The sequence below is a fragment of the Marmota monax genome, unplaced genomic scaffold (genome assembly GCF_021218885.2).
Source record: "Marmota monax isolate L192 unplaced genomic scaffold, Marmota_monax_Labrador192_F-V1.1 WCK01_AAM20220418_F8-fsc00047, whole genome shotgun sequence".
Classification (NCBI taxonomy): Eukaryota; Metazoa; Chordata; class Mammalia; order Rodentia; family Sciuridae; genus Marmota; species Marmota monax.
Window position 1 is genome coordinate 9,134,179 of NW_026692072.1, and position 14,036 is coordinate 9,148,214.

Genomic DNA, 14,036 nt, shown 5'->3' on the forward strand with positions numbered 1-14,036 from the left:
CATTAGGGAGTTCAAAGGCATACTTTTCGTTTCCCAACCATCTTTCACTATTAAGAAAAAAAAGCAATGATTTATGTTAAAACCCAAAACACTGAGTCTTCTCACTTCGGCTTAAGCTCCACCCAGTCTACTCGTTTTACCTCCCTCTGGTTCCCACGCTTGGAGATCATATCCCCTACACAAAACAATAAACAAATGCAGCGTCCAGCCCTGAGGCGCGGCTACTCATTTGCCCGAAACCCTGCTCCGTGGCCGCCCAAACGGTGGCTGTTGAAGCTAGTCGTCAGCTGTTAGCGCCCTCTCGGCTCCTCCTCCTCCAGCACCGACCTCCCCAAGATGGCGGGCGGCGGCGGCCCGCTTCCGCTTCCGGTGTGAGCGGCCGGGCCGGGGGGGCAAGATGGCGGCGGCAGTAGGGGTCCGCGGCCGGTGCGAGCTGCCGCCTTGCTCCGGCCCAGGTTGGCTTCTCAGCCTTTCCGCCTTACTGAGCGTGGCGGCTCGAGGGGCCTTCGCCACCACCCACTGGGTCGTCACAGAGGACGGGAAGATCCAGCAGCAGGTAGCAGCCAGGGCGACCCTCTGCGCCCGCCTTCGCCCCGGGGGGATTCCCCAGCCCGGCCCCTGGCTCTCTAGCTCCTCGCGGCCCCGCCCCCAGCCTCCCTTCCCGGGTCCTGGCAGCAGGGTCCCGGCGCTCTGGGCACTCGGACCTGGCGCCGCCCTCTCCCCACTTGTCTGTCGACCCTCGCTCAGCCACCTGGAAGTTCTCAGCTTTCCACCCTTGCGCGCCGCGTGGGGAGAGTCGCCCAACCCCGGGAGACGGACCCTTGGGACCATTGCTTGTGCTGGGGCTTTAGAAGTCATACATTCATTATCTCTGACTCTGGTGCCTCTAGGGCCCACGCGTCACCAGCCCTCCGCCAGGAAGTAGAAAGCAGGTGGCGAGGCCGGGGTGTGCGCGAGTCCCAGGGCGCTGACAGCTAAGGTACCCCTAGTCAGTGGATTGTTTAATGCTACTTCGCCCTAGTCACCTCTCCTCGTGGTGGAATTTGTTTCCGACTGTGGTGTTGCTAGTGCGGTTTCCGAGGTCAGTAGGGGCTCCTTAGAGACAGCACATACACATACACTCTCTCCCTCTCCTTGCAAAGGAATGCTTGAAGATGCCTCTGGTGGCGTTGCCTACATCTTTTCAGCTATAACTGCCCTCATTTCCCAGTGTACTTTGCATTGTTTCTTTACCTAGTTCCTGTGACCCAGCCCTGCTTGGTGGATATGCGATTCACAGGATTCTTGTATGCCTGAACTAATTCCTTAAAGGAGAGACCGCTTCTCCTTACATAACTTTATGATGCCTGCATTTTGTTTATGCTGCTGATGCCTGAAAGAGTATGTGTGTGTGTGTGTTCAATCACAGAATCTTGGTAAACTTAATGACTTCCAGCACTTGAGAACAGTCTTGAAATGTCCAACAAATCTTTAGAAAGTGAAGTGCCTGCTCCCACTGATCTGAAAGATTTTAACCAGTGTCTGCAAAATTACTGGTCCTTTGAGTTGAACGTAGTAAATGGTAATAGAAACACACTGCAAGGTTTGCTTTAGTGGAAGGTGATATTTAGAGTTGGATTTGCAATGTGATAACAAACTTTACAATGAGCATGAAACAAATATAATTTAAATTCAGCCTTTGTATTTTTATTAGACCCTTACATCATTACATCTATATCTCATTCACATTCAGAAAGTTTTCCCTTTCATGGCCATATCAACTGAGGCTTAAAATACATGTGTGGGTCTCAGAAGCCCTAGAAAAGTCCATCTTGTGACCTAAGATTGGAAATCTTCTATTAGGCCTGGTTGCTTCCACCTGTCTTTTGTTTCCTGATGGTGGTTTCCCTGGGCCTTCATGAAGAGAGACATGGAATTAAGTCACTTCTGCTGCAGTTTGGGGAGCCCTTCTCCTATTGGCTCTTTTGCAATATTGTTTTTGGCCACAGCTATTTATACTGTATGACATTGACTCTCCTTCCCATTTTGGTGTCCTGCCACTCAGCTTACAGCCCATCGGAAAAGTGGAAACTGATAGAAATGTAGTACTTATATGCTGAACATTGCTGTGGGAAAGTGAAATCTAAGTTGGTTTTGTTCTTTAACAATTTCCTTTTTTTGCACATTGAATATATTTTAGATAGATAGAAAGAAAGATAGGTAGGGTTTAGGGAAAATTAGGGTTTATTGGTAACTTGCCTGAAGGAAAGGGGGAAATCTGAAGTTTTTGTTTGGATCCTTGCCAGATTGCCCTGTAATACATGGTTAGGCTTAAAGTTAAGAAAGCAAGGTTTCTTTCTTCCTTTTAATGATCCTTTTCCTTGAATTTTCCAAAATTTGCTATAAATAACATTTATAGTGTTAAGTTCAGGCAGCTGTGAGATTTTATACCAGAAGAAATAAAGTGACTGTCTACAGTGTAACAAGAGGCTAGGGGAGGGAAGGTGGATTTAATATGAGGAAGCAGCAGCATACATAGTAAAATAAGACTTGATCAGCTTTTCTGAGTTCCACTCTGAAAATTGAGTGTAACTTATACATCCCTTACTGACAATACTTTAAAAGCAGACAGAATCCTAACTCAGTTTAGATAGCGCTCAGTTATCACATTTGGATTTACTTAAGGAATTGGAAGATACCCTTAGTACTTGGGGTTTGAGTATTCTGTAAATCTCTTTGTACTTTGAGAAACATAACTAAGTAAAAGCTTACTGCATATACTGGGTCCTAAGTGACATCAAATTCCTGCTGCTTTTTCTTGGTTATAATAGCTGATTGACAGCAGAAGTATGGTTTCAGTTTTTAAAATGGCCTAATATCTGGAAGGGGCCAAGGACAAACAGAAATAGCAAATCTTAGAAAGTGGCAAATGCAACTCTTATGGAAACTCTGTCTGATCCACAAACTTGTCCAAATTGAATAGGTCATTGTTTACCATAGTGGATGTAGAGAAGTATTTATGAATTAAAAATCATAATCTTTGAATTGCCCAGAATATACATTTTTCATCATTATAGTTCAGCCAAGAGTCTTTGTCAGGAAAAGTGAATAATCATTTGAATCTTTATATCTCAATTCTTAGCAGACACTAAAGATAGACACCCACTAGTCACTGCAGACTTGTGAACATGCTTGTATGTTAGAAACCTTACATCCTAAATTGGATTGAAATAGGGCTTCAGTAGATTTCTGTAAGAAGCCTCTTCACAGTCAAAGCATGTCCAGCACTTGATATGGCAGTTCAAGGAATTGTTTTTCTCCATAATTCCTGCCTCAGCTAGGAAACATACCTTCCCTAGTGTTTCCATTTCATGTTCCTGAGCTGCTACCCTCTTCCTAGGAGTGTGGTCTGGGGACTCCTGGAGCTGGGATATGAAGGAAAAACTCCAGTTGCTGAGTTCCTTTCCCACTGAGGACAGAGGAAAGTTAAGAAGAAGCTTCTCTACAGTTCTCTGTTTTTCCCTAGCTTTGGACTTTGGCATGCCTCTGATCCCCCATTGTTATACCTGCAAACTAGTAAGAATACCTCACTTTATTTAACCCTTAACTTAGGGTCCACAGAATTGACAGATGTGCTATTATAACATAGTCCAGAGGAGTGTCTAGTGTCCTCCAGCCAGTAAATCTTTTGGTTTGTTTTTGTGAAGAATAAGTTTCAAGATAAATATTTTTGTTGTTTAAATTTAATGGTCTTTTTGCTTAATCATTAATTTGGCAACATCTGTTTTCTATTTTCTTATCAAAAGTGTCTAGTATTTCACTTGCATAAACTTTTGTAAATTAGCCTAAGAACCTAACCATTATAAATCATGTCATTTCTGTGGCAAAAATGTATGTTCCATGTTCTGAATTATCTGCTGATAGATAAACTCTTGAAATATCACCAGTTTGTTAGTTATAAGTTTATTGAATCGGGAAGTTGTACTCCTAGCCATGGGTTCATTAGGTTATTTTTTTCTTCAGAAATGGTGGTCAAAAAATTTAAAGAATGTCATCATTATCAGCACTCTTATAAAAAATTCTTTATTGGACCCAGGTTTTCTTTCTTCCAATGTTAGAACCATAGTTTTAGATTTTGAAAAAATTCTTAAAGAATACACGGTACAAGTCATAGGAGAGAAAGTTGCCCAGACTGAATGGCATTTAGTGATAACAATAAGTAAAAATGTATTGATCTACAGTAGCTCACAAGTGTGTACTTTGTACTCAATAAGTTTAAGGTATATATTTTTTCTTCTCATAACATCAACCAAGGAATAGGAAGAAATAAAAGCAAAAAAAAAAAAAAAAAAAAGAAATAATGAAGTAAATGCCTTCTCTTTCAATTTACTTTACCTCTGCCAAATATTTTGTGATAAGTTCAGATTGAGGATAAGTAGGAGGGGAAGGGTCCCAAATAAGTGTGACTTCATTTGGTGATTGATTACTTATCATCATGTTGCCTTCAGTCAGGCAAATGTCTCGGGGAGTACAGATCTTTTTAAGCACTCACAACAAATGAGGTTTCTGACAAAGCTAAAATGTCTGAAGCCTTACAGTCTTGGCAGAGATTTCTATTTGATAAGTGACTGTTTCAGCAACCATGACTCAAAGAAGAGCTATCAGATTTAGTTGGACAAAGAGGCTAAATCTCTATCAGACTTAATACATTGTAAGTGGAGAAGTGGTATATTTGGGTCTGATGTTAAGTGATTTGATTAATCTGAAAGAGAGCATCCCTATGGTACTGTGAAGCTGGTGGCTTTATTTCAGCACCTTTTAAAAAGGAAACCATCTGTTTATCATAGAGCACTGTTTCTATGTTTATACACTTCAGGGATTTACTTAAACTAGAGAGGTCATCGTGATTATACACTGACTTTCTAGGCACTATTAAACCTTTGCAATTTACACTAGACCTTGGCATCAAAGTGATTCTTATTCAGCACCTTTTCTTTCAGATATTGAACACTATTGCAGATTATCTAGGTATTAACTTTGTTTATACTGTAGAGCAGTAAGAGGAGCTTGGAAATACACAGAGGTAAATTACAAATTTAAATAATTTTCCCAGTTATTTACTGAGCAAATATTTGTTGACTGCTGTCTTTTCGCCAGCCCACTGTGCTTTGATGCGTGTGCTCTTTTCCACCACAGGAGATTCTCATTTTTCTTTGGAGGCAAGTGAAGCTCGCTTGTTTTTAACCATCCTCCCTGACTTCTTCCTCCGCTTATCCTCTAGATCAGAGGTTCTCAAACTTCACTTTGCATAAAAATAATCCAAGGTGCTTGCTTAAAATGCAGATTCCCAGGGGACTCAGTGCCTGATTCACTAGACTCAGGGTGGAGTCAAGGAGCCTACATTTTTATCAAATTCCTCAGGAGGCCACGGGTCATTTTAAGAAATTCAGTTTTAGACATTGTTATTCCCCCAGTTTCTGTTCTAACCTTCTCTTTCCCTCTCTATATATACCTGGGCAACACTATCCTGTCTTGGGAATTGAATTATCATTATATGTGCTAAGAATATATTCTTTCTACACTCCAATTTTTTTCTCCAGAGTTTCAAATTTGAGACCTCTAATACCTCTAATACGAATTTAAAATTCCATGTGAACATCCCTAGGTACTTCATGCTTAAAAAGACCAAATCAAAATGCATTTTGTTCCCAAACCTGTTATTTCTTCTTTTTCCTCAAAGACACCACCATGTGCCAATTACCCATTTGCCCATGTCAGAAATCTAGTCATCTTTTTTTCTTTCTTTTTTTTTCCCCCTTTTTGCTATACTAGGGATTGAATGCAGGGCCTTGCACATGCTATGCAAGAGTTCTACCACAGAACTACATACTCAGCCCTTTTTATGTTGTATTTTGAGAGAGTCTTGCTAAGTTGCCCAAGCTTTCCTCAAACTTAGGATCCTCCTTCCTCATCCTCTTGAGTAACTGAAATTACAGGTGTGTGCCATCATGCCTGGCTCTAGTGGTCATCTTTAATTTTTTCCTGCCCACTACCCCTTACCAGGGTCTTTCCATCTACCTTATAATTGTATCTTTTTTCTTCCCAGAGCCACTACCATCACTTTTCAAGCCCCTGATAATTGTCACAGCTTCCTAACTGTTGTCCCTCCTCTAGTCATGTGCTGCTTCGAGGCCATTCATAGTGCAATTAGAGTAATCCTTTTAAAATGCCTTTGCTTTAATTTATAACTTTGGATTACAAAACTAAAGCAAGGCATTGGAAAAATAAATATTTATCATCGTGCGAGTATTTCACACAATAATAAAATAATAAAGTGAACTTCTCCCAACTCTGTCCACTCTCATTCCCCAGCCAGAACTACCTTTAGCAGTGTGGTGCACAGCCCAGAATGCAGTCCAAATTCTTTACCATGTTTTATGACCTGGGCCCACCCTTCTCTCTAGCCTTGTATCTGGCCATCCTTAAGTGCCTCATCCTTACACCAGAATAAAACACACACACATACACACTCTTAGCAATACTTAGTTTTTGTAAGCATCCCCAAATATGCTGTGTTCTCCTTTGCTTCTGGGACTTTGCATGTGTTCTTTCTCCAACATCTCAATCTGGCTAACACTCACTCTTCATAATTAAATGTAACTTTCCCAGTAAAACCTCTATGATGCCCAAATTTGAATAAGCTGTTCTTTTGTGCTTTCATAGCATCCTGAACTACATTATGAAAACATTTACAGAAGGAGGGAAGATGGCGGCGAGGGGAGTGCATTACCCCCGTGTGCTGCTTCACTGTGTGGGAGTATGACAAGTCAGGACGGCTAAAGGATATCTTGTTAGGAATTTCCAGCAATAGTGGGGTGCGCCGGAACCTGGAGGAAGGATTTCCATCGCATGAGGATCGGCTACGGGGACTCAAACGCGAGAGGTTTGTCGCACGGAGGGTAAAACTGCTTATTCAGCAAATCGCCCCGCGGCTAGAGTCTGCAAGGCGCGCTGGGATAGAGACGCAGGGTTACAGCGCTGCAGTTTCTGCCAGACGCGCAAGCACCGCACTCAGGGCTGAATTCTGGGTTCGAGACGGGGAAGGAAGCGGTCCATCTCGGTTCTCCACACCGGTCAGACCACAGAGGAGGCCAGCAGCCACCATGTTGGTAAACTGACGTCACCACACCTGTTTTTGACTGACCGCAGCTCATTCAGCCATAGAACAGGTAATTTCAGGCTGCAATTCGCCTGCGGCTTGCAGACAGATTGCTAGGGTTCAGCGCCTGGGGGCTTCTTAAAATCTGATCTTATCGGAGTGAACACGGAGCGCGGGGCGGCCAAGTCCCGGCTCCTGGAACCGTCCCGGAACCGCCCTGGCTCCGGGCTGCGGAGCCTGCGGAGGCTGCTTCTTGGACCCTGCTAATATCAGAGCAAACACGAAACACCAAGAAGCCGAATTCCAGCTCCCGGAACTGAGCCCGCGGGGACTGCTTCTTGGAGCTTACACTTATAGGAGCGTACACCGAGCACAGAGCGGCCGAGTTCCGGCTCCCGGAACCGTCCCGGAACCGCCCTGGCTCAGGGCTGCGGAGCCCGCGGAGGCTGCTTCTTGGACCCTGCTACTATCAGAGCATACACCAAACACTAAGCGGCCGAATTCCGGCTCCCGGAACTGAGCCCGCGGGGGCTGCTTCTTGGAGCCTACACTTATAGGAGCTTACACCGAGCACGGAGCGGCCGAGTTCCGGCTCCCGGAACTTCCCTGGACCGGGGCTAGGAGCCCGCGGAAACTGTGTCTCGGTCCGGGTCCTGCTGAGGGCAGGTCAGGACTCACCCATTGCTTGGGTTGCCTGGCAAGGGGAACGAAATGCTGCCATTCGCATAGGATACCAACATGGCAGAGATCTGATGTCAGCAGAAAGCGGTGGAGGAGAGATCTTCATCAATACCAGCGGTGACATAAGCAGTTGGTCTTCTGGTAAGGGGGGTGAGGCTCAGTCACCCGAGTCTCCTCAATTTGTCCTCGAGCCGGAGGGAAGGAGCCGGGCCGCCGCCAGCCCCCGGAGCAGGCCCAGCGGCTCGCCAGCGTGGTGACCGCGTGACCCCAATTGGAGAGGGGGCGGAGCGGAGCCGCCACCCACACCCGACAGGTGGGCAGACCCACGACCCAGTAGTACATGGGCGTGGTAGGAGGGGCAGGGCAGAGCCGCCCTTCGCGCTTGCAAGGTAAACAGACCTGTGACAGCCTGGCGGGTCAGGCCCAGTGGCCTGCCAGTGTGGTACACACGTCACCCCAACTCGAGTAGGGGCAGAGCAGATCCTTATCCCACGCCCGGATCAGGCCCTGCCGGTGTGGTGGTCACGTGACCCCAATTGGAGTGGGGGTGGAGCGGAACCGCCACCCGTGCCCGCAGGGTGAGCAGACCAGTGATCAACCTGCAGATCAGGCCCAGGGGTCCGCAGGCGTGGTAGGAGGGGCAGGGCAGATCCGCCGCCCGCGCCTTCAAGGTAGGCAGACCTACAACAGCCCGGCGGATCAGGCCCAGGACCCTGCCGGCGGGGTACAAACACCACCCTAATTGGAGTAGTGACAGAGCAGAGTCGCCTCCCTTGCCAGGAACAGACCCAGCATCCTGCAGGCGGGGTAGTCACGACACCCCAATTGGAGTAGGGGCAAAGCAGAGCCTCCACTCGTGCCCGAAAGGTGGGCAGATCTGCGACCGACCAGCAGGACAGGCCCAGTGGCCTGCTGGTACGACAGACACGTCACCCCAATTGGAGTAGGGGCAGAACAGAGCCGCCACCAGCTCCCAGAACAGGCCCAGTGACCTGCCGGCGTGGTAGCCACGACACCCCAATTGGAATAAGGAGAGAGCAGAGCCGCCGCCCGCACCTGCAGGAAAGATACGCAAGCAGTATGAAAAGACAAGGAAAGAAAGGACCACAAGCAATGCAGGTCAACGCAACTTTAGAAGAGGTAACAGCTGCAGCAGATGGAATGTCAGATAAAGAATTCAGGATATACATGCTTCAGATGATCTGGAGTATCAAGGAAGACATTAAACAGCAAAATCAGACAATGAAAGATCACTTCGACAACGAATTACGCAAACAAATCCAGGAAGCAAAGGATCAACTATACAGGGAGATAGAGGTTATAAAAAACAAGCAATCAGAAATCCTAGAAATGCAGGAAGCAATAAACCAACTTAAAAACTCAATGGAGAATACTACCAACAGAGTAGAACACTTAGAAGATAGAACATCAGACAATGAAGACAAAGTATTTCAACTGGAAAAGAACATAGACAGCTCAGCAAGACTGTTAAGAAACCATGAGCAGAACATCCAAGAAATATGGGATAACATTAAGAGACCAAACTTAAGAGTCATTGGGATACAGGAAGGTACAGAGCTCCAAACCAAAGGAATGAGCAGTCTATTCCATGAAATAATACAAGAAAACTTCCCAGACTTGAAGAATGAGACAGAATCCCAAATCCTAGAAGCCTACAGGACGCCGAATGTGCAAAATCATAAGAGATCCACACCTAGACACATTATAATGAAGATGCCCAACATACAGAATAAGGAGAGAATTTTAAAAGCTACAAGAGAAAGGAAGCAGATTACATTTAGGGGCAAGCCAATCAGGATAACAGCTGATCTTTCAACACAGACTCTGAAAGCTAGAAGATCCTGGAATAACATATTTCAAACACTGAAAGATAATGGGTTCCAACCAAGAATTGTGTATCCAGCGAAATTAAGCTTCAGGATGGAGAATGAAATTAAAACCTTCCACGATAAACAAAAGTTTAAAGAATTCGCAGCTAGAAAACCATCTCTTCAAAACATCCTAGCCAAAGTATTACAGGAAGAGGAAATGGAAAATAACAATGAAAACCAACAGTGGGAGGTAGGACAGTAAAGGGGGGGGGGAACAATCTAAGAGGAAAACAAACAATGTTTAGTAACAGAAATAAACAAATATGGCTGGAAGAACAACCCATATCTCAATAATAACCCTAAATGTTAATGGCTTAAACTCACCAATTAAGAGACACAGGCTAGTAGAATGGATCACAAAACAAGACCCAACAATATGCTGCCTACAGGAGACGCATTTGATAGGAAAAGACATACATAGGCTGAAGGTGAAAGGTTGGGAAAAATCATATCACTCATATGGACTTCGGAAACAAGCAGGCGTGTCCATACTCATATCAAATAAAATAGATTTCAAGCCAAAGTTAATCAAAAGAGATAAAGAGGGACACTACATACTGCTTAAGGGAACCATACACCAACAAGACATAACAATCATAAATATTTATGCCCCAAACAATGGTGCAGCTATGTTCGTCAAACAAACTCTTCTCAAGTTCAAGAGTCTAATAGACCACCACACCATAATCATGGGAGACTTCAACACACCTCTCTCGCCACTGGACAGATCTTCCAAACAAAAGTTGAATAAGGAAACTATAGAACTCAATAACACTATTAATAACCTAGACCTAATTGACATATATAGAGTATACCACCCAACATCAAGCAGTTACACTTTTTTCTCAGCAGCACATGGATCCTTCTCAAAAATAGATCATATATTATGTCACAGGGCAACTCTTAGACAATATAAAGGAGTAGAGATATTACCATGCATCTTATCTGATCATAATGGAATGAAACTGAAAATCAACGATAAAAGAAGGAAGGAAAAAGCATACATCAATTGGAGAATGAACAATAGGTTACTGAATGATCAATGGGTTATAGAAGACATCAAGGAGGAAATTAAAAAATTCTTAGAGATAAATGAAAACACAGACACAACATATCGGAATCTATGGGACACATTGAAAGCAGTTCTAAGAGGAAAATTCATTGCTTGGAGTTCATTCCTTAAAAAAAGAAAAAACCAACAAATAAATGATCTCATACTTCATCTCAAAATCCTTGAAAAAGAAGAGCAAAACAACAGCAAAAGAAGTAGAAGGCAAGAAATAATTAAAATCAGAGCTGAAATTAATGAAATCGAAACAAAAGAAACAATTGAAAAAATTGACAAAACTAAAAGTTGGTTCTTTGAAAAAATAAACAAAATCGACAGACCCTTAGCGATGCTAGTGAAGAGAAGAAGAGAGAGAACTCAAATTACTAGCATACGGGATGAAAAAGGCAATATCACAACAGACACTTCAGAAATACAGAAGATAATCAAAAACTATTTTGAATCCTTATACTCCAATAAATTAGAAGATAGTGAAGGCATAGATAAATTTCTTAAGTCATATGATCTGCCCAGATTGAGTCAGGAGGATATAGAAAACCTAAACAGACCAATATCAATTGAGGAGATAGAAGAAACCATCAAAAGACTACCAACTAAGAAAAGCCCAGGTCCCGATGGGTATACAGCAGAATTTTACAAAACCTTTAAAGAAGAACTAATACCAATACTTTTCAAGCTACTTCAGGAAATAGAAAAGGAGGGAGAACTTCCAAATTCATTCTATGAGGCCAACATCACCCTGATACCTAAACCAGACAAAGACACTTCAAAGAAAGAAAACTACAGACCAATATCTCTAATGAACCTAGATGCAAAAATCCTCAATAAAATTCTGGCGAATCGGATACAAAAACATATAAAAAAAATTGTACACCATGATCAAGTAGGATTCATCCCTGGGATGCAAGGCTGGTTCAATATACGGAAATCAATAAATGTTATTCACCACATCAATAGACTTAAAAATAAGAACCATATGATCATCTCGATAGATGCGGAAAAAGCATTTGACAAAGTACAGCATCCCTTTATGTTCAAAACTCTAGAAAAACTAGGGATAACAGGAACATACCTCAATATTGTAAAAGCAATCTATGCTAAGCCTCAGGCTAGCATTATTCTGAATGGAGAAAAACTGAAGGCATTCCCTCTAAAATCTGGAACAAGACAGGGATGCCCTCTCTCTCCACTTCTCTTCAACATAGTTCTCGAAACACTGGCCAGAGCAATTAGACAGACGAAAGAAATTAAAGGCATAAAAATAGGAAAAGAAGAAATTAAATTATCACTATTTGCAGATGATATGATTCTATATCTAGCAGACCCAAAAGGCTCTACAAAGAAACTATTAGAGCTAATAAATGAATTCAGCAAAGTGGCAGGATTTAAAATCAACACGCATAAATCAAAGGCATTCCTGTATATCAGCGACAAATCCTCTGAAATGGAAATGAGGACAACCACTCCATTCAAAATATCTTCAAAAAAAATAAAATACTTGGGAATCAACCTAACAAAAGAGGTGAAAGACTTATACAATGAAAACTACAGAACCCTAAAGAGAGAAATAGAAGAAGATCTTAGAAGATGGAAAAATATACCCTGTTCATGGATAGGCAGAACTAACATCATCAAAATGGCGATATTACCAAAAGTTCTCTATAGGTTTAATGCAATGCCAATCAAAATCCCAATGGTATTTCTTGTAGAAATAGAGAAAGCAATCATGAAATTCATATGGAAAAATAAAAGACCCAGAATAGCAAAAACAATGCTAAGCAAGAAGTGTGAATCAGGCGGTATAGCGATACCAGACTTCAAACTATACTACAGAGCAATAGTAACAAAAACAGCATGGTACTGGTACCAAAACAGGCGTGTGGACCAATGGTACAGAATAGAGGACACAGAAACCAATCCACAAAACTACAACTATCTTATATTTGATAAAGGGGCTAAAAGCATGCAATGGAGGAAGGATAGCATCTTCAACAAATGGTGCTGGGAAAACTGGAAATCCATATGCAACAAAATGAAACTGAATCCCTTTCTCTCGCCATGCACAAAAGTGAATTCAAAATGGATCAAGGAACTTGATATCAAATCAGAGACGCGCCGTCTGATAGAAGAAAAAGTTGGCTACGATCTACAGTCGGTGGGGTCGGGCTCCAAATTCCTCAATAGGACACCCATAGCACAAAAGTTAATAACTAGAATCAACAAATGGGACATACTCAAACTAAGAAGTTTTTTCTCAGCAAAAGAAACAATAAGAGAGGTAAATAGGGACCCTACATCCTGGGAACAAATCTTTACTCCTCACACTTCAGATAGAGCCCTAATATCCAGAGTATACAAAGAACTCAAAAAATTAGACAATAAGAGAACAAACAACCCAATCAACAAATGGGCCAAGGACCTGAACAGACACTTCACAGAGGAGGACATACAGTCAATCAACAAGTACATGAAAAAATGCTCAACATCTCTAGCTGTCAGAGAAATGCAAATCAAAACCACCCTAAGATACCATCTCACTCCAGTAAGATTGGCAGCCATTAGGAAGTCAAACAACAACAAGTGCTGGCGAGGATGTGGGGAAAAGGGTACACTTGTACATTGCTGGTGGGACTGCAGATTGGTGCAGCCAATTTGGAAAGCAGTATGGAGATTTCTTGGAAAGCTGGGAATGGAGCCACCATTTGACCCAGCTATTCCCCTTCTTGGTCTATTTCCTAAAGACCTAAAAAGAGCATGCTACAGGGACACTGCTACATCGATGTTCATAGCAGCACAGTTCACAATAGCAAGACTGTGGAACCAACCTAGATGCCCTTCAATAGACGAATGGATAAAAAAAATGTGGCATTTATACACAATGGAGTATTACTCTGCATTAAAAAATGACAAAATCATAGAATTTACAGGGAAATGGATGGCATTAGAGCAGATTATGCTAAGTGAAGCTAGCCAATCCCTAAAAAACAAATGCCAAATGTCTTCTTTGATATAAGGAAAGTAACTAAGAACAGAGTAGGGACGAAGAACAGGAGAAGAAGATTAACATTTAACAGGGATGAGAGGTGGGAGGGAAAGGGAGAGAGAAGGTAAATTGCACGGTAATGGAAGGAGACCCTCAGGGTTATACAGTGGAGGGGGTAGAGAGAGAGGAGGGGAGGGGAGGGGAGAGGTGGGGAGGGGGGAGGGTGGATGATGGGAAAGGCAGCGGAGCACAACAGACACTAGTATGGCAATT

The 14,036-nt window shown here is 43.1% G+C and overlaps 1 protein-coding gene across 3 annotated transcripts in view; it reads left to right on the forward strand.

Moving 5' to 3' along the window:
• Window positions 1-363: 363 nt before the first annotated feature.
• The window catches only part of Ttc17 (tetratricopeptide repeat domain 17), a 119,678-nt gene continuing 106,005 nt past the window's right edge, over window positions 364-14,036 (forward strand). The window contains exon 1 of one of the 3 annotated variants that reach the window (XM_058583407.1): window positions 364-556. In XM_058583407.1, the coding sequence (XP_058439390.1) occupies window positions 398-556 (159 nt within the window). In that variant the 5' untranslated portion in view covers window positions 364-397. The remainder of the gene's footprint in view (window positions 557-14,036) is intronic. The other 2 variants (XM_046456284.2, XM_046456292.2) reach the window with 2 other exon arrangements.